General features: G+C 37.0%; 1 protein-coding gene across 1 annotated transcript; it reads right to left on the bottom strand.

The window, feature by feature from the left end:
• SYT4 (synaptotagmin 4) lies at window positions 8,270-19,480 on the bottom strand. Its single transcript, XM_021381639.1, has 4 exons — window positions 19,043-19,480; window positions 15,463-16,277; window positions 13,944-14,064; window positions 8,270-11,582 (listed from the first exon to the last, which is right to left on the bottom strand). Exons 1-4 carry the CDS (start codon window positions 19,074-19,076, stop codon window positions 11,275-11,277), a joined length of 1,278 nt encoding a protein of 425 aa, XP_021237314.1. The 5' UTR covers window positions 19,077-19,480; the 3' UTR covers window positions 8,270-11,274.

Genomic DNA, 22,029 nt, shown 5'->3' with positions numbered 1-22,029 from the left:
TACTGAATAGCACAGTGCATTTGATACCTGACAAGTATATGAGCAAGAAGATTCATTCATGATGCAGAAGTGAAAAGACTACAGCTTTTTTTGATACTTTATTCAAACCCTAACTATTCTGTCTGATGTTTGTGGCTAGCTTATAACTGAATTCCTTCTCTGAGCAGGGGGTAAAGAGTGAATGATCTTGTAAAGATATCTTCACTTCCAAATTATAATTGGTTAGTCCGCTGTGGTTACTGGGAATACTTCAAATGTACAAATTCCTAAGAATCCAGGCAGAATGCCAGCAGAGGAAGTTGAGAAGTTTGTAAGTTCATTTTAATATTGTACTTGTGTTTAAGTGATAATAAGATGCAGGGAAGGAGAAAAGGTATTAGAAACATGAACGCTTTCTCTTTTAAAACTCAAAAATTGAAGGCTACCTACATCCTTTACCTCTAATTTCCAACTCAGGATTATAATGGCTTCATGTATTAATTGTAAGAGTCTATTTTGATGACTTTATGAGAAAACAGTATCCATAGTGAACTTCATCAATGCTGTCTTACAGTAAATGAGGGCTAAAATATCATATTTGTCCAACAAAAACCAAGAGAAACCATTTTTATGTTGTTGTTTTACTTGGTCTTTAGTAATCTTTCTTCTATTTAGCTCTTTTAATGAATCTATACATGTGGCAACCGAGAATGTATTCATTTTATTCCTTGTATAAAGTTTTTTGCATTCTATAAAAATTGAAAATATTTGATGAAGCAAATTGAGACTATAGTAGTTCTATCAGAAGTAGCAGCATAACATCCTATGTGTAATGCTTGGTTTTGGCAATGTGTTGATTGCATACACAATACTGTAAAAATGTAATGCCTGGAAACACTGGTCCATCATTTTGGATTCTAAATCAGTGTAGAACACTCCAGACAATCCCAAAACTCTACCTCAAAAGTTTCTGATTTTATTTTCATAAGTTTGTCGAGTATAGATTTGCTGCTGTTACAAATATATGTATATTACTGCTTCACTGTATGGAGGAAAGCTGCTTGTTAAATTTAATGTTGACTGCTATATTGCATTCCGTGAGGTTCTGGGTTCTATTTCATCACCATTTGCAGGCCTAAACAGAGGGATGACAATGATATCTTGTTTGCTTAGCAACTGGGCTGCAAATAATCAAGAGCTTACTTTCAGAAGTCCCAAAATTCTTGCTTTTACTACCTTCAGAACAATAGATAAAGCATTGAATTTACTGTTAGTACACTGTACTCTTCCTTTCTAGACCACAGTGCATTAATATGGAAAAATGCTCCTAGAAAAGCCCTGGAAGCTAAGAAGTTTCTCCAAGTTCATTCAAATCTATAGAATAATGTCATAGAATCATAGAATGGTTTGTGTCGGAACAGACTTTTAAGATCATCTAGTTCCAGCCCCCCTGCAATAGGCAAGGACTCCTCCCACCATACCAAGTTGCTCAAAGCCCCATTCAGCCTGGCTTTGAACACCTCCAGCGGAGGAGGTATTCACAGCCTAACTGGGCAACTTGTTCCAGTATCTCACCACCCTCACAGCATAGAATCTAGTTTAAATCTACCCTCTTCCTGTTCAAAACCATTTCCCCTTACCCTGTCACTGCCTGCCCTTATAAAAAGTCCCTTCCCATCTTTCCTGTTGGCCCCCTTCAGGTACTAGAAGGCCGCTATAAAGTATTGTCAGAGCCTTCTCCTCTCCAGGCTGAAGAGCCCTAACTCTCTCAGTCTGTCCTCATAGGGTAGGTGCTCCAGCCATACAATCATCTTTGCGGCCCTCCCCACTCCAACACCTCTATGTCCTCTGCTGGGGCTCCAGAACTGTATGCAGTACTCCAGGTGGAGACTCACGAGAGCAGACAGGAAGAATCACTTCCCTCAACCTGCTGGCAAGGCTTCTCTTGATGCAACCCAGGACACAGTTGGTCTTCTGGGCTGCAAGCACACCTTGCTGCCTCATGTTGAATCTTTCATTAACTGACACCTCCAAATCTTTCTCCTCAGGGCTGCTCTCAAGCCATTCTCTGCCCAACCTGTGTCTGTTCTTGGGATTGCCCTGACCCAGGTGCAGAACATTACATTTGGCCTTATTGAACTTCATGATGTTGGCTTGGGTCCACCTCTCAAGCCTGTCCAGGTCCCTCTGGATGGCATCCCTTCCCTCGAGCATATCAACTGCACCACTCAGCTTGGTGTCATCTGCAAATTTGCAGAGGGTGCACTTGATCCCACTGTCCATGTTGCCTACAAAGATGTTAAATAGTACTGGTCCCAGCACTGAGTATCTCATCTGGAGATCTCTGCCTACCTAAGGACTGTATGGGCCTTCCTGAGATAAGCAAATTACATCCAGCAGACCATCCCTCACCGTATTCAAAGACTTTGCTTCTCTGCCTTCTTGTAACACTTGGCAAGCCAGGCAGGAGAGTAGTCTAAATACTAAGGATGAACTACTTCAAAGGAATAATGTGCTGGCTTGCCACTGGCACAAAGGAGGAACTCCTGGGGGAAATCCCAGGATTCCTGTGTTACCTATAGCTAAGCACAGCACAAATTCCCAAAGAATGGGGACACATAAGGGACAATTGTCCCATTATTAAATCCCCTTTTAAAATGGCTAGATTTTTGAATAAGTTAGACCAAAAACATACCATCAACTTAGGAAAGAATAGTAGCAACATCCACTCCAGCATGGCCACTACTACTAACTATCAATGCATATCATTCCTCTGAAGAAGAACTAAAAGAGGAAAATAAGCCTTTAAAAGCTTGTGTCAGACAACTGGAAAATGAAATTATGTTTTTTACAGAGCAAATGGCCCTGTCCTCAACTGGCACTTCCACTCTAAAATTAAGGACTATGTAATTAGAGGAGGAAAAGGATTCAGATCAGCAGGATTCTTGGATACCTGTTGAATCCAAAAATGAAAGGAAAACTGATAATCATAGAATCATAGAATTAGCGAGGTTGGAAAAGACCTGCAAGATCATCCAGTCCAACCATCCACCTACCACCATTAAGCGCACTAAATCATGTTGCTCAACACTATATCTAAATGTTTCTTGAACACCTCCAGGGACGGTGAGTTAACCACCTCCCTGGGCAGCCTATTCCAGCGCCTGATCATTCTTTCAGAAAAGTAGAATTTCCTAATGTCCAGCCTAATTCTCCCCTGGTGCAAATTGAGGCCATTCCCCCTCATCCTGTCACTAGTTACAAGAGGGAAGAGGCCAACCCCCAGCTCACTACAACCTCCCTTCAGGTGGTTATAGAGAGCGATAAGGTCTCCTCTGAGCCTCCTCTTTTCCAGACTAAACAATCTCTGTTCACTCAGCTGCTCCTCAGAAGACTTCTGTTCCAGACCCCTCACCAGCTTCGTTGCCCTCCTCCAAACATGCTCCAGGGCCTCAGTGTCTTTCTTGCAGTGAGGGGCCCAAAACTGGACACGGTACTTGAGGTGCGGCCTCACCAGTGCTGAGTACAGAGGGACAATGACTTCCCTACTCCTACTGGCAACACTGTTTCTGATACAAGCCAGGATGCCATTGGCCTTCTTGGCCACCTGGGCCTACTGATGGCTCATGCTCAGCTGAGCATTGACCAATACTCCCAGGTCCATTTCCTCTACACAACGTCCCAGCCACTCTGCCCCAAGCCTTTAGCATTGCCTAGGGTTGTTGTGGCCAAACTGCAGGACCTGGCACCTGGTCTTCTTGAACCTCACCCCATTGTCTTCAGCCCACAGATCCAGCCTGTCCAGATCTCTCTGATCTGCCTCGCTACCCCTAGGCAGTTCAACACTTCGTGCCAGCTTGGTGTCTTCTGCAAACTTACTGAGGGTGCTCTCAATGCCCTCATCCAGGTCATCAATAAAGATATGGAAAAGGACAGGCCCCAGCACCAACTCCTGTGTAACACCACTCGTGACCGGTCGCCAGCTGGATTGAACTCCATTCACCACCAGTTTCTCCAGCACATGGCTTAGACAGGTACACTCTTTGCTGGGTAAGGAGCTGGCTGGAGGGCCGGGCCCAGAGAGTGGTGGTGAATGGAGTTAAATCCAGCTGGCGACCGGTCACAAGTGGTGTCTAGAAAGTATAAGTATAGGTATAAGTATAGTATAGTATCATATATAAGAAAGTATATATATATCTGTAAGTCTAGAAAGGCCCAACTCGAAGATCTGGGAACTTCAGATTCTCTACAGATAAGACCAGTCATTACCCAAAAAATGTTCAAGATAGACTGGTGGGGTTGCCACCCAAGGAGTAGCCCCTCATCCACACCATTCTACATGTGACAGCAAGCCCATAACATGGCTACTGAACTTATGGATTTGTTGCAACTGTTTAAACAAAAACCATGAGAGAGCATAACAGCTTGACTCCCAAGACTGTGGGACCTGGAGGCTGAGAGTATGGTTATTAATGGACCAGAGTTTTCTAAACTCACGTCCATTACCACACATACAGCCCCCAGGCAAAGATTATATGTAACTGTAAGCACGGTGATGAAAATCATTTGCTAATTTGATGGTTAATGGCTGTGTGTAGAATCACATGGCTGAATAAGATTGACATAGCTATAAACAGTGGTCTGTGGACCTTAATGGAAGAATTTCAAAATTACGTTAGAGAACTAGGTATGAAGGAGGCAATCTATGTTGATGCCTTCAAGAGTCCAGATCTAGTTAAGTTTTCAGCAGGGATGAGAGATCTCATCCTACAACAGGTGTCTCCTGACCAGAATGGCACATTAGTGTCTATATTGAATCCCTTAGTGGCCTTGCTGGTCACTGTCCAGAAGGCAGTCCAGTTGGTGGCCAACCTGGGAGAAACAGAGTCATTAAGGACTAGACACAATATTCGGATATCAGAAGGGGCTGAGGTCCTCCCTGTAACTAAAGCCAGGAGACCTGCCCCATGAACATCTCAATTGGGACCCCTACTGGTATCACGAAAACAGATGTTTAATGATTTGATCTGGGCTGTAGTTCAATTTTGCAGAAATTAATTACCAGCCCAATCACGAGCCCTCCTTCAGCTATGGAACTGACTGGAGGAATATTATGGATATTATGGGGTCTGATAATTCAAACGACTGCAGGAGAGTTCAATCATAGAGAGAGAAGTATTAGAATCTGGGCAATTCAGACCATATTAAAAGGCTGTACAAAACACAAGCCCATTTGCCTCCTGGATTACTAATACAAAACAGTATAAACTCCTGGGGGTGGCAAGAGGAGATCTTGAGAACAATGAAGCTTGGTCAGTTCTTTAGCCAATATTTACATATACAAAGAGTAGGATTAACAACCTTTGTTTAAAGAAAATTCAGAACCCATTACTCAGAGTGAAACTTCTTTAACAATGGAACAAATGTCCATTAACCAATGTGAATCACAGCGGTCTACAATAAGGGTGTACTGTTTTCATTGAGGGGAAAAACAGTTAAAAGAAAAGTGCATCAAAATCGTTGTCTTTTTTGTTGTTGTTGTTGTTTGATATGAGGTAGTATTGCACTTCTGTTGACAATGTATTACTCACATTCACTTCCCTCACACTAATTTACTTATCTCTAACTTCTAATGCTGCTTAGTATCATTTCTGATTTTAGCCTGGGATAATTCTCTACTGTTATATGCGTGATTCACGTCTGTTTTCTTCTCCATATATACTCATCATCACATACAGCTCTGAGTTTTCTTTCTCAAGAAACTGCAGTTCCCAGAGCAGCAGTACAGCTCTGAAGAAAAGTGAAAATAATAACTTATATCGAAAGCTTGCGGCTACTATTGATACTGTTAAGCTTTATCCCATATTACTGAAAGGAAAATTGAGGCTGAAATACTGTTTATTTGTCCTACAAACGAATGCCCGCAGGCACCTGTGATACAAACATATAGATGTTTCCTTGTTCTTCTGTTAGCAGCCAACTAGAAATTTTCATTCACACCATCCTAAAGGCAATCTCATTTGGAAGGTATTACTTAATTGTAAGCAGTATTGTTGCTGATAATGCAAAATACTTCATACTTGGTTCCTTAAAACTGGAGCTATGTCAAATATTTACAGCATTTCTCAGGAAGCATGTATGGTTATCTGTGTGATTATCTTCAAGTCTACATTAAATATTGCAGTCACCGTACAGCACCTTTGGCTGGTTAGACAAAAAGAGTGCTAGGAGCCGTAATATTAATACCATTTTTAAATGATTATTCTCTAAAAATTTTAAATGAAAAATTGTCTAATGTATTTCTTTACACAATTTGAATATCTGCAACATGTGTTTGGTTCTTTTTTTTTCCTGATTTTTTTAATTATTATTTTTTAATAAAACCAAGGTCTTTTCTCCAAGGCAGTATTTCTTATGTGGAGAAAAGGCGGGGATCTTTCTGCAACATTAGATTGTATCAGAAACACTATCCCAATTTTTTATTTTTATTTTTTGCTGATTAACTCATAATCCAAAATGCCATGCCTCAGAAGTGCTACATGTAGCTTAGTTGATGAATGGTGGGTAACTCTGATTTTATCTAAGATTCTGATGTGTGGTGCTAAGGTATAAGGCCTCAGTGGTGATTCCTCAAACTCCTACTGCAGGGTGGGAGCTAGAGCAGAACTGGGTTCATATGATGTGACAAGAGTTGATCATGTTACTGGTGGCAGAGCTCTTCCTTCAATGACCATAAGATATTCTATAGTTTAGTATTCAGTACTTTAAATGCTCACAAGCAAAAGTAGTATAACAATACAAACATAACAGTAGTGTAATAAAGAAACCAACCCTTCCTACTTCTTATCTTTGATTCTTGCTTCTGAACTAGAATGTGCTGCTATGCTGTGTCTGCAGTCAATACTTCAAATCCTCTGGAACTAAAATCATGTTATAAATGCAGTTTAGTGATGGAATGTAAAAGAGTCTAAGGAAAATCCTAAGAGAATTGGAAAGTTTTTCAATAAAGATTTTTGCTCAGGATTTAGCAGCAGAGAAGGCTAATCATAGGAGTTGTACGAGCTCCCTGTCTTGTTCAGAAGCTATGGTTATGTGTTGCTACTGTGTTATGTAGAATGTTGTTTGCTATACTTTACACTGTATAAATACAAGGGTCTTATGAAATGGCTTTATGCCTGAAGAATCAGTTGTACAGCAAAGGAAAGGAAGTCTCTTCAATCCTAAGAGGTCTTCTCTGTTGCAGCATGTTGGGATACAAATAGTGATCAGAACTGTAGCTGTAGCCTTAAGACTTTCCCTAAGGCTCAACTGCATGACAGTATTTAAAAACAAACAAACAAATGAACAAACAAAAAAACCAAGAACATTCTTGATGTGTGTCCTGAATAAAAGGTCTGAAATATGACTCATGAATCAACATTGATTGAGGAGAACTGCACACTGCAAAGAAGAAAAAAAGAAGTAACTGCATAGAATGAGAAAGGACATTCTTTCAGACTTAATACCTATACCTTGGGAACAGGAGACGTGGCAGGGAGATTCTACTATTGTACATATGTAGAAGATATTCTGCGTCATGCATTTGACAGTGGACCCTGTCATAGTTTTCACATATCATTTTCTGTGACAAATATCAGAAATCCCTTCCAGGTAATTTGTTGCAGGCTCAGAACAGAGTCACTACAAGGCAGCATGTATCTCACATGCAACTGCCTTCCTTCCCCCCTCCCCTTGATTTAGATTGTGTTGATTCCCTAATAACCACAGAGATGCCAGCAACAAAATTTCCATTTGTACATAACATTTAAATGTTTGTCTCACCTGATAGGGTGGTGCCTGACATTATTACAAAAGATTATAAGAGTATTTAATTCTGAGTGTCCAAATGGTTTTTACTTCTGGAAAACAAATGTAACATCACCAGGTTTCCAATAGTAACTATCTTGAATTTTACTTCCTTCACCTAACATTCTAGAATTCATCTTTGTTTACATCTGTGTACCTGGAGGACCCATAGAGGGCTCAGATTTTCCAATAAGGGCATAACATCTCAGGTTCTAGCCTGTGTGTATGTTAAAGTTTAAGATAAATGAAAATATTCAGTAAGAGTCTAGAAATAAGGGCGTCTGATAAGCCTGGGCAATATTTGGCAAACTGATTTTCATACTCTTTGTGTACAAATCTCTTTGACAGAAGCATAGAGGAGTAGGTTGTGAAAACAAATAATAGCAGAAGTCTCTGGGAAAGATACATTGATGGGATAATTGTTTTGGGATGGGATGAAGAAAAGCAGCACTTTATTCTTGTCTTACACACACGGCACAACATACAGAACCAGCACAAATAACTTACAAAATCTCATACACCATGCTTCCTCTCGAACAGCTTCTATTAAATTACAACACCATAACAAATAAGGTATTTAGTTACTACAGATCCCCAGTCTCCATTTAAGGAGTTATTATTTTTGTAAACTACTTAGACAAACATCATTTTTTTACATGTTTAATACAGTACAGTATCCTTGACAGAGTTCAAGATATTCACAATGCGAATTGAATGCGTTATAAAACAGCAGAATTTCTTATCTTGAGACAGGTCTGCATTCGCTCCTGTCTTGTCTGGTTTGCAGACACTTAACAAGTCTTCTTTACTCAACTTTCCAAGCTAAATATTACATTAAATGAAAAAAAAATTGCTTCCTAGTGTTTTCTATTTAATAAAAATTTCTTTGCTTCCCTTCCCCATTCCTACCCCTTGCCCCACCAACAAATGCCATTTAGTGGGTAGAAATGCTAACCCTCAGGCTTCCCTAAAAAGTTAAATACAGTTTTGGAAAAAAAAAAATACTTGTTAGATGCAAAATAAACAATGTTAATAGCTCATCATTAACTTTAAAAGTCTGATTTTCTTCCTCTTATGTCAGAATCTGAGTCTGTTGGAGATTCCTGTCATCTGATTTTCAGAGATATTGCATTACTTATGGGCCAATGTAAAAAACCTATTTTTTATTTATTTGTTTGTTTATTTTAGTTGCCAACTGAATTACCAGCTGTCTCACCCTATTTGATGCAATCACTTTTAGTATAAAAGTGTCCTTACCAGAAATATTAGCAATTCTGGTCATATAATGCTGTCTTATATTCTTTCAGCCACTATTAAACCTTCCTCTGTCCATAGTCTCATTGTACTGAGTTGACTCACAAGAAGAATTGTAGTCTGTGATTGCATTTCAAATCCCACTGAAGCTTGTGGGCATCTTTCCTTTGACTGTGTGGCTTTGAATTACATCTAGTTGGACAAGGTTGGCAAATCTAGCCCTTGAGAAGTTAATCAGCTTTCAAAAGAAATAAGCAAAAAAAAAGATTCTTCTCCTTTGTACATACAATACGCATTCTTTTTGTACATTAAGCATTATCATAAAAAGCATGTTTACGTCATTTTGAAAATGAATTTTTACAGAACTTTATAAACACTGTTATATCAAACACATTCTCAAAAACTGAAGAAATTACTCACACAAAATCTGAAAGAGCCTCAATAGAATTCTTCCAGTATTATATTTCTACTTGCATATTTCATATTTCAGTGTGCCTTACTGCAAACATAATTTGGCCATATGAAAACAGGGAAAAGTCAACAAGAAATAGCCAAAAATTTTGAGTAAGACCCAGATCTGTTGTTCAATGAGAATAAAGTAATATCTTTTTTTTTTTTTTTCAGTGGCATCCTCCTTCTGTTACCTTCCCATATATCATTGTTTACTTTAACGTAATTAAAAATGACATCAGAGCAGTATTTTCAAACTTCGGTATCAGTGTACAAACTTTAGGGAGTGACTGCTTATATTTGTGCTACAGCTCTGACGGCCTAAAAATATGTTAGGTATGAGAGTGAAGAGTGAATTTCATAGGCCTAGATCCCTCATATATATACTTATTTTTTTTACACTTTATATTCCCGTAGCCTGGCACAAATTAAGTTTAAGCACACATACGTCACACTAACATGAAGCAATGACACCTTTTCTTTATCACCAATTTTCAGTGCAATCAGTAGTAGACATTAATGAACGTCATCTAAGTGAAATGCACTTTTCCAGACTTTTGTCTAATGTAATACTGTATAAATCATAGAATGAACTTGATTTCCTATACTGAAAATGTCTAAGAATTCATTAATCATCTTTTGTTGGGAGTAGTCTTACTGACTGTAGTGACAAAAGTTCAGGAAGTTAAACAAATGAATAAGAATTTGTATTCTGTCTCATGATTTTCTCTCTTTTTTTCATTTAATGAAAAAATCAAAAGGAGAAACAATGTCTCCTTAAATAATATTGAAATACATTAAATGTAACTAATAATTAGTGAAAGGTTGGTGACAGAATTAACCTGTATGCTTCTTCATCTCAGCATAAGTGCTTTCACTTGGCATGAAACACTGAAGGTTTAATCTTTACTAGAGGAAAAAAAACGTAACCCATGCCTAATCCCAAATTCTAACGTGTACAGTAACTCTTAGAGGAGCCCTTTAGACAAGACAATATACATTAACTTACCCAATGATTTTTAGAATGTATCTATTTTAGTCACTGTAATAAAACAGGATATATATATATACATATTAAAAAATCCAAGTGTAAATAATTATACAGTATTTCCACACATAAAACAACTAGTTGCACGTGATGTAGTATTTAAAGCAAGTCACTGAAAATTTCTTCAGTCTTTGGAATGATCAAAGTATAAATAACCAAAACTTACAAATAATGATTGAATTTTCATAAAAGAAGGTTTATGACAGAGGGACAGAAGGAATGCCCCTCTTATTCACTTTCAATCCCCATTGTGTTTATAGACTCAGCGCCTTCCCAGAATAATTGTGGAATCATAGATTAAGCTGCAGTTTTTTTTCTTTGATCAAGTAGTACATTTTAATGAGGTTATCTTCTTCTGGATAACAGTGCTAATAAGTTTTCCAGTGACTTCTTCATAAAAGTTAGTCTGTTCTTGTTGAAGATCATACTGCTTCAGAATTTTTAGGCTATGTAAACTACAGAAAAATACTAATCTAATCTAACTAAGTTAAAGTCTAATGAAATATAAATTCCTTTATTTCCTCTGAAAATTTAGTTACCTTCTGTTTTGACAATTCAATCTAGTTTTGTATTCCCCCACCCTCCCAAAAAAAGTCTCGTAGTTACAAGCCTGCAATTACAGATAGCAAAGAAAGAAAACTGCTCCTTGCCTATGGAAATATATATAGTTTTTCAAGTTCTGATCCTGCTCTGAGCTGCTAACCATCACACAACATATGCCATTTGGCAATTTGTCTCCTAGGATACTCACAGATTTCTTTCCAGTGTTCTCCACCTGTTCCTTCTGCTGAAGATCCTAAGGTTAACCGGCCAATGACCTCATTCCTTGACCCTCTATCTGAATCTAAAACCAAAAATTCAATGCTGATATCATCAAGGCCCTCACAAGGAATGTCAAAGACAAACAACTCATTGAACACAGCATTGGGGGTACACTTCTTGACATGGGTTTTCTTTTTAGAAATTCTCTTCTTAACATGGTACAGATTCACTTTGACATAAGGATCTGCAACAAAAAGAAATAAGATATTGAATTATTTAGAAATTCCTTGTTCTAGTTACTGGTAAACTTTGTAACATAGCAAGAGAATTACATCACAGTGAAGAGATGTTTCAATCTACTAAAAATCATTTGTCTCATCTAGTTTGTGTGTGTTTACTTCTGAATCAGTTCCTTTAAGATCCATTTATGGGTATCAAAATATGTAATCAAGATAGTGACATTTAGGGAATGACTTATTTGTCCCATGTAGGTGTTTCCTTTGCAAGACATGTAGTCTGTTAAATCTAATGATTATATCCCCGCTGCTTCTAAAGTTGATGTGAAAGATCATGGAATCATAGGATCATAGAATCATAGAATCACCAGGGTTGGAAAAGACCTAGAAGATCATCCAGTCCAACTTTCCACCTATCACCAACAGTTCTCACTAAAAGTGAGACTGACAAAGTTCCAATGGATTCTGATAAATACGTATCACTATGTAATTAAATGTAATAGAAATATCTGTTTTTTACACATTCTACAAGTAGGAGATAATCATCAGTATTAATAAGGCTCAAGCAAACTAAAATCTCAAAAGTAAGAGAATAATCTTACGTTGAAAAAATGGACACAATTTATTTCTGGTTTGGTTCTGCCAAATTCAGTTATCTTGATTAAATTTCTCCCCCCTCTTTTTGCTGAACAATTTTAATACTAAACTTTAAATGTAAGACTACATTTTCTGCCTGTATGTGGTTTGATTTAAAATATTTTATGTTACTGAGGAAGGGAAGAGAAATAGTCCATAATGCTGTTAATGAACACCGAATGCTTGGATTCCTCAGAATATTTCAACTGTTGCAAGGTTCCTTCACTATTGTCTTCAATAATGGCTATATTTCATTTTCAGAGGAATTAAGAAGAACACTGTAGAAGTGATCGATTTCAAGTATATTAATTTTGCATTTATATTTGCATTTATTTCAGTACAAATGTGGACTTGTAACCAAACTATAATGGTTCAAAGATGCAATGAAAATTCCAGTCTATGGAATTCAATCAAGTGAAATGGTCTATGCGAGCAATCAACTAATGCACACCAGAAACAATGTTTATTTTTGTTGTTGTTTTGTTTTGCTTTGTTTTGTTTTCAGGTGAATTTAAAATTTAAATGTGTTTAGAAATTCTATGCTCTAGTTATCAGAACGAAGTGGTCAGATGATGGAAAAGTTTTTGTTTACTTGAACTCACAGTAGTTTGATAGGAGCAAAGTATGTCAGCTATATCTTATCAAAATAAACATTTTTAAAAAGTAACTTTTATTTATTATGAAATTTTAATTAGCTTGGAATTAATATAATACTACACAAGCTCTAAGAATAGCAAAATCATTATCCATCAGTGAGTTAATTATGTCAATTTCTTTGGAAATGATTTTTTCTGACTGCTACTTCTGGTTAGTAGATAAGACTGGAATGTTGCTTTTGATTTTATTAGGCCTATTAGAAGATCTCAACATCAGTGTCTCTAGATGTGAGACGCACAAACACAGTATTATTGGCTGTAATAATTAAAATACAAAAGCTCCAAAAACTGCTTCCTCTTTCCTTCAAAATATCCTCCGCTTTGAGAGTCAAGTCTTATACAGTCTCAATACAGATGTGTTACTCTTTGTAGTCGTCTATTGTGTACTGTTGTATTTAGTGTGTATGTTTGTCTTATTTTCAGGTGATTAGTACATTTTATTTTGAATTTTATTAAGTTATCTGACATTAGCATACACCTAACTGTAGTTCTAACATCAGCTTCAAAGAAAGCTTTATTGTATGCAAAATGGTACAAGACTAGGAGACCAAAGTTCCTTTTTTTAGTGTATCCCAAGCACTGGAATAGTTCACCTTTCACCTTGCCAAATAAACATTAATACCCAGTGGACCAAATTCAGCACAAATGTAATTGGTTGCCCTTTGAATTCAAAGCTGAAATATTCCAGATTAGAATCTCATTCAGTATTGATTATCTAACAATAAACTGAACTTTTTTTTGTCATAAGTAAAATTTTTAGTATCTGCAAACGACTTCTTATACTTATGACAGGTGGATACTGTTCAAGATGATTACAAAACTCATTGGTCTTCACTGCCAACAGATGTCACGTTTCTTTCCTTTTCTTTTTCTAATGTGTTTGAAGAACTTTCTAATATATGTTCTCTGGAAAATAAAGCATTGGCCTAGATATGAATGAAATTAATAGGCTGCAGATAATACAGACACCACTTCTTCATCTCTGGGTTATTTTTAATCCTTGAAGTGTCACATTTCAGCTGTCTTCTGTCTGCTTGTCTTATACTCTTAAGGCTTGTTTGTTAGTGAAAACATTACCTGATAATCCCGACACATCAGATTTAGGTAGATGTCTGGCTTTTAAAACAACCACAGTTAGCGTGTTTGTTGTAGACTGATAACAGAGAGAGATCAGTAGTTCTCCACGTCCAGATGACTTCTGAGGAAATTGAAAGAAATAAAAAAGAAAGACTATTTATGAGCAATTATATTGACCAAATTTGAAACTAGAATGGATAGGATTTCTGTAGTATTGCATAACTGTATCTCAAACGGATGTAAAAAGTTATAGTTCACAGAGCTGTGATGCTTTGCATACAAAATATATTTTTCCTGTACTGTAGTTACATGACACTTCCTATATCTTCCTATTAGATTGTAAAATAAATAAATAAACTTGTGAAAATATGGATTGACATGGTATTGTTAACTTCAGATACAAGTAATGAAATCCAACATCCTGAAAAAAAAAGTCTCAGTGAAAGTAAAATTTATTAAGAAAAATTAAAAAAAAAGTGAAAACAATGTTGAAAAACAAATTGAATAAAAGTAATTCACACACAAAAAAATAGTAAATATAATAGTAAATATAAAAAAAATATTTTTAGCCATGAAATTAACGTCGCCAATTTGTGAAATCTCATCCCCTTTCTATAGTGTCATATTAATGGAATAAAGATGAGATCAAAGACTTTATGATTATAAGATTTGAAATTGTGGGAGTCATTTATTTCAGAGTAAGGAGGAAGCCAGTGGAAACAAGAAATGAGAATACCTTACATATCAGAATATCCATTGATTTATCAACATCAATATCAGTAACATAGTTATAATTGTAATATAATGGAAGAATTACAAAATAACATTAGTTATAGGTATGTTGTCTGGCAGACATTTATTTGATTTGTCAGCATGCTTGATCTTTGGAAACAATCAAATTGAAAGTCAATGTACATGGTACTTTGTTAGTAAAGATTAAACTAATTGTGCATGATTCATATGCATTTTTATGTCTCTTTGATTGTTGCAAAAGATCTTCATATTCTGAAACGAGAAAAAATGATATGAAATATTTTTAGCCTAGTGAAATCATTATGTTTTTCCACTGACTTTGGTGTGGTTTTGACATCTCCTTCATATCTTAGGATCTTTAGAAAAAAATGCAGCTTGCTTAAATGCTATTGTGAGAAAAAGCATGGTTTAAAATAGGAAAGATGGAGGAAGAGTATAGTAATGTATAATTTTTGCATTCTTTCCCATCAAAGCAAATGAACATGGATTTAGGCCTCTTGACCTAATGTGAATGTATCCACTAAAACCTTCTGATCATCTGATTAAGCAAGTAGAATTTAGAACGTTAACGTTTTCTTGCAAAATGCTTATTGTAACATTATTTTATTATATTTGTGTAATTGCTTGCTTATACTGCCCTAATGAAAAGATCTTAGTAGATCATTTGATAAACTTGCTCCCTTTTCGTTCCAGGATGCTAGAAATATTGCAAAAGTATCATAATTAAACTAGCACACTTCTAAAGTTTAAATAAGAAATATGTTACCCTAACATTTCTTTTGATGATCTCTCTGTCCATTAGCATCCTTCCTTCCGACAATTCAATTCCTGCAAGGGGAATGAGGACTTCTCCAATGACGTCATCTCTGGAAAACCTGTCAAAGCTCAAGATCATGAAGTGAAGAGTTAAATCTTGAATTTGGCTATAGGGGATCCCATAAAACGTGAAGGTCTCATCAAAAGCAGGATCTAAGGTTTTCCTTAGCACTCTAGTTTTCACCTTGTGCTTTTTCTCAGGAAGGATTGTCATTTTGATATAGGGATCAGAAGTCATTGACTGTTCATCCATTGCTGGCAGCCCACGTGCTTCCTTGATGCTCACTACAAATGCCTTTTTCTCAAAGTTATACTCTAAAGAGAAAAAGAGAGTTCCTAGCTTGTCTTGCTTTTCTTCAGATGACAGGGATGTAGTGGACTTCAAACTATCGGGGGATACTGAATCTTTCTTCTTTTCTGAAAAGTGCTTTGGAGATGAATTTTCAGGGTCTGGAGAGCTCTGCATTTTAGAGGTTGTTTTTGGGAAGTTGCCATTTAGATCTCTCTTCTCCAGGTCAAGATGAAGAGAATTCTTTGGCATTGCTGATTTGTTCTTTGCTTCACATTTATCATCTACTCCAAACTTCTTCTTACTGTTGAGATTCTCAGGATAAATATCAACTCCCTTCAGAACATGGACAAACTTATATGGAGGGGTTTTATTGGATTTGGATGATTTACGCTGACAGCAGATCCAAGCAAAAAGGGAGACAGAGAAGACAAGGCCAAATGCACTAAAGATCCCAACCACTGTAGGAATTTCATCTGCAAATCAAATAAACAGCGACAAGCAAATAAGCAGCAATTTCTTTGACTCTGTGTGATATTTAATAAAGCAATAATTTAGCAAAGCAAACTAATACGAGATGGTAATAGGAGCAGTTGACGGACTGAAAGTGCTTTGCACTGCACGCGTTGTTCGCCACCTGCAGGCGTGAATGTGTAGTCCCATGCTGTTAAGTTGGTATTTTTCCATACAAAGGATATCTGGAAGGAAAATACTGTTCCCACCTCAACATCATTTATAATGAGAAATTTATAAGTTATTTCATCTCTCTGTAATTTCAGAGTTTATACATCAGTGAGCAAAAACAGTTCAGGTTTTATCTTTTAGTTTATGGAACTGTTTTTGTTAGATAGGAGAATTCTGAAATATATGTTACTTATAGATATATCGTCTACTTTCATATAGTTTCCTAAAATGCTTTACACACTCAATTAACACATTCTTATGGTCTGATCCCATCATTGCCTGGAGGTATCTCTTGAAAGAAACTGAGTTTTTAAGGAAGTTCTAACACTCAACAGTTTCAAGAAGATTTTCAATACATTCCAGGAGAAAGTCTATCACGAAAATTTAGAATAATTACATGCCAAATGTCCTCTCCAGATGGATGGGACATCATGCAGTTACATGTGAGTCCAAAGCTAAAAAACTTTTTAGGGTATCATACCCACTAAGCTTTAAATCTGAGACACTATGAATCAAAGCTATGGAGAGTTTAAAGGATGGATCGCTTCTTCTGAGTGTATAAGAGAACCATTAAAACATAACTTTCCTCTACCTTGATATGAATCCTATATTTAACATCTGAATGAAGAGAAAACTATCCAGGTGTTTCAACCTCAGTTGTCATGTGGATACTTCAGTTGCATACAGAGTATCATTAGCCATTTGCAAGCATGCACTGAAGGGGCAAACGAACACAACTAATTGGAAATCCAATTTTGCCCATAAGTAACATTACTAAGTGAGTTTAAACCTCCCACAGTGTAACAATAAGAGCTTAATCTTTATTCTCTGCACTAGTAGACTAGTAGAATATTAATGGAATGGCATTGTTTATGCATAAAACCATCTATGTTACAGTTCCTCTAGCAAATAATTAGCAGATCATTCTGAATGAGGAAAACAAAACTATCCCCTTGTATATGTTAATAAATCTGCTTTATCTAGGTAAAAGCTGGGCTAATACATGTGCTACCACCATAACACTGAGTTTGAGTAAAACACCAACCAACCAAAAAAAAAAAAAAAAAAAAAAAAAAAAAAAAAAGCAACATACTATTATCAAAAAAATGTAGGGCAAAATGTTCCAGAAAGTGTGAGGCCTTGCTATTAATTTCACCTGACAAAAATCATGTCACTTTACTTCTGCCTACAAGCTGTATCAATCTATGTTTATTTATAAGAATTCAATGAATGACTGAAAATGACATGCAGAATAAAAAAAAAAAGTTTTTTTTTTTAAGTTAAGCATTTTTCTCTGAGATTCAAGTATATCTTGGCTGTACAAACTTAAATGTAAATGATACAGAGATAGAAAGCAAGGAGTAATTGAAAGATAATCAGAATACTTCAAGTAGCTTTTAAGATTTTTAATACTTTTTTGTGAGTTGGCATTTAAAATTTTTATAGTAATGGAAATCATGCTGTATTTTCACTCTACTGCTACTGGAAGAAGTGGTAAAATCAATTTAGTGTTTAAAATATTAATTAACTTCCTTAAATAAGTAATTAGATAAGGATGATGTCATAAGTGCTGTTAGAAATATTAAATGGGTGGGGTAGGTAGGATAGAAGAAGATAACTAAAATGTTTTACACTCACAACTAATTTTATTACAACAAGTTGTCATAATGTAAATCAGTTAACAATCAATGTATTAGTAGGAAACAACACCTATTGATCCTGGGATAAATTATTATTTCGCTTATGTGATGTAAATGTGGAGACACTTCACTTAAGTCAATAGAATGATCCTGAGTTTAACCACTGCTAAAGCAAATAACATCTAGGCTAGAGTCAATATTTGTAAAGCAGAGTTCCAAAACATTTATACTTACAGCTTTTATCAGTAATGCTATTTATTTATTTCATATTATCAGTGTTTCTGAAACTTTCAGCATCACAGTTATTCATGCTACAGTAAGTGTATAGAAATGACACAACTGAAAAGTTCATTGTCATCATGGGTATTCTCAATAAATAGGGATTAATCAAGATAGGGATATTTGTCCAAAAATACTGGGTTACTATATTTCCATCTTCTAAGTAATGTTCTTTACACAACTGTACTTCACTTGAACTAACAGTCTACAAATCTTCCTCTATCACAAGATAAAAGGAATGATAATTATTCCAAGAATGTCTTTTACAAAGATTTTCTCTGTGGCGCAAGATGTGTTTACAGCATTTAACTCTGAAGCCATGATATTTTAACCAAGACAGAGAAAACAACTCCAAATTTTTTCCATCCAAAAATGCATCTAGTCAAACCTCTCCTTCTCTCCCAGTGATTTGCCAGAGGGAATGGTTAGGTGGGAAAGAAGAGAGAGAGAAAGGGAAGAAAGCAAAATCACACAACTTCTGAGATCAAAGAAAACTAGGAGAAATTTGGTTCCTCCCAACATGCTATGTGCTGGGAGGTGCCGGGGTGGCTCAGTAGTGGCTGCCTATATGCTCTCCCCTCGAGGAGGAGAGCAACCCCCATCCCCGTGGCAGGGAGTTGTGGCCGGGACGCACTTACCGAACTGCTGGTGGCTGGCCGCGATCGGAGCCATGTTGGTGGTGCTCTCTGTCCGCGCTGCTGGAGCCGCTGTCCGTGGTCCTGCTCTGGCCGGCTCGTCTGTCCGGGCTAGCGGAGTCGCGTTCTCCGGTGCTGACGGACCCCTGCCCGGAGCGCCGACTGTGATACTCTGCAGTTTCTCGGCTCGTAGCTCTCGCAGCGCCCGGACAGCAAGCTTTTCCACGGTGGTAGAAAAGAAGAGAAAAAAGAAGGGGAAAAAAAAGAAAAACTAACAAAAAACAAAACCCGGAGACACAAGCAGTGGGGAAGGTGAAGAAGGAGGCTGCGATGGGGCTGGAGGAGTAGGGGGAGGGGAAGCTTCGGTCCTCCCCTTTGCACACTGATTTCCAAACCCCTTCCTGTTTTGGTTCTTCTGAGTAGCTCCGCTCTGAGACTGAAGACGTGGTTGAAACCCAAATTGACGCAATCCTGACGCTACAGGGCTGAAATCAGCACCTTTCCCACCTCCCATCCCCCCTCACCCCCCCTCCACAGCCACCACACCCTCCCTCCCATCCTCCCTTCTTCCCCCTCTTCCCCCCCTTCTATCTTTCTGAGGATTGAACACACACTCATCGATTATTTTAACTGCCCTGCTGCAGGATATGAGCTCCCACCCTCTGCTGGACACAGATAGAGGAATGCTAATGGCTGTGATTCAGTGCACCTTGTGTAATACACGGGTGTGCCTGTTTTGCTGGGGTAAGATCTATTTATCTGCTTATTTATCTATCAGCTGGATGGGCTACAATGATGTGAAGGAGATGCCAACTCAGATGATCCAGATGCCTTGGCTACAACAGAAAAGCACATTTCTGTTATGACTGATGTGATGCACTTACTGTTTCTGAATCATGAAAACTCCCAGTGTGCCTTCTCCTCGACACCTGTCCTTGATTCTCCGTACCACCCACCCCTACACAATACCCTAAGCCTTCACTCTGCAAATATATTTCTCTTCTCCTCTTAATATCCCTGCTTGTCTGGGAAAGAGCTGAACCAATTGAGATACTTCTGGATTTTACACAATTTATATATCAGTCCCCCCAGTCTGGACTAAGAACATGTAGAGAGATGGAGGTAAGAGGCAGGCAGGTGAGAGGAATGGAGGGAAACAGAAAAGGAAAGCAGGACTGCCCAAAATTAGAACCACTAGAGCATACGATAACTCAAACTAAATCATAGAGCAACAGAGCTGCAAAAGCCAGCATCTGGCATCTGACTTCTGGATTCAGAAGGAACTGTAGCTGCCAACTTTGAATCCCAACTGTTAATTCTTCTGCGTAAATGGGAAACAGGTGTTGTTTTTTCATCTAAATAACAAAATCCAGATGCTGACATAGTCTAGAATCACCCTGCTCCACAATGGGCTGCTTGGATGTTGGTATGTCTTGGCCCACTTCAAGGAAAGTTCTTACTTCAAATTGAAGCTTATGAAGCTCCTTGGCATTTGGAACAATAAAAAGGGAAGTCCATGGAATTAAGGCCAGCTATTATCAAAACATGGTTGAATGAAATGCTTGCCTAGTCTTGAGAACTGAAAACCTATTGGCTAATATTAATTATACTTTTCAGCTTCTGTTGCACCTTCAGCAATTTGTCTTGTTACATGTACCTACACAACTCTTTCCTGTATAGCCATATCCACTACCTCAGTCTTCCTTACATCTTAACCCATTTAAAAATCATGAAGAATAACTTACCACAATTGCTTCTTTTTCAAACACTTAGAGTCCTACGAAGCAATTATCTTAGCTTTTATGTATGTTTTGTCAATACAATTTGATTTGGAAATTTTAGGTTCACATATTGACACCAATCCAAATAAAAGTAGCTCAACTTCTTTCCTCCTTTTGCCAGGTCTCCCCTCTGTCATTCTTACTATTCATATCTCTTTCTCCATCCAAAATTCATCTGTCAAAATGTACACCCACTGAAAGAAATTGCATTTAATTTTAGACTCCTTTCCAGGTATACAAGCCTCTAGATACAACAGAAATAAACAAAATCCTTAAATAAATATGTATTTAAATGTGTTTAACTGGGATATTAAACTACTATAATCTGTTATTTTGCCTGGACTTTAAAAACAATGTACAAATAATAAGTATAAGGTGTATCTTACTTGGTTATTAATCCTATCTGAGCTAGGATATTATATGTATACGTATGTTGACACTTGTATGACTGTAAGTAATTTGTGATGACAATGATGAGAATGATAATTATTATTATCATTAATGAAATCTGGGACACCCTTAGATTGAAACATAAAAAATAAGTGGAGCACATGAAAATATAGAAATTTTTGCTTCAGATTTTCTCTCTTTTAGTTTTTCATATGTTTCATGTACGTATGTATCTTTATATAATTCACAGAAATCTTTTCCTTCAGCATCCAGGTTTTTTTTTTTGTTTGTTTGTTTGTTTGTTTTTTTCTGTTATTTCGATTGTCTGTGGAAATGTGGAAGGTACATGCTCTTTTAATATTATAATTTTAACTCCTGGTATTTCAGTGAAGATTTTAGACAATGCTTAAGAACCCTGTGGTGCTGGATGTTGTACAAACAAATTGTACAGAGACCTTCCTTTCATCTCAATTCTGTGCAAGTATAGTTTTTTACAACATGATAGAAAAGGTTTCACTCTTCTATATTTAGACATCTGGAATTGACATGATGGGGTGTATGCATAGGCATACATAAGTATATACACAAACATGCAAATGAATGATTTTATTTCTTTGTATTAGTGAAATAGCAGATAACCGGTTTCTTATATCACTCATGAGACTTTTATACTTAATTACATCATTCAAAGTAACAGAATAGAGTTCACATCCCAGAAAACACTCGAGAAGGAGGTGGAGGATTGAGTTGCTGACACATCCTGAGACAGATGTACTTTTAGCTCCCTGTGTTGTGCAAGCACCATCTAGTGTACATCCT

The sequence above is a fragment of the Numida meleagris genome, chromosome Z (genome assembly GCF_002078875.1).
Source record: "Numida meleagris isolate 19003 breed g44 Domestic line chromosome Z, NumMel1.0, whole genome shotgun sequence".
Taxonomy (NCBI): Eukaryota; Metazoa; Chordata; class Aves; order Galliformes; family Numididae; genus Numida; species Numida meleagris.
The sequence above is the reverse complement of the archived record's forward strand: the minus strand, read 5'-3'. Positions and strand labels throughout refer to the sequence as shown.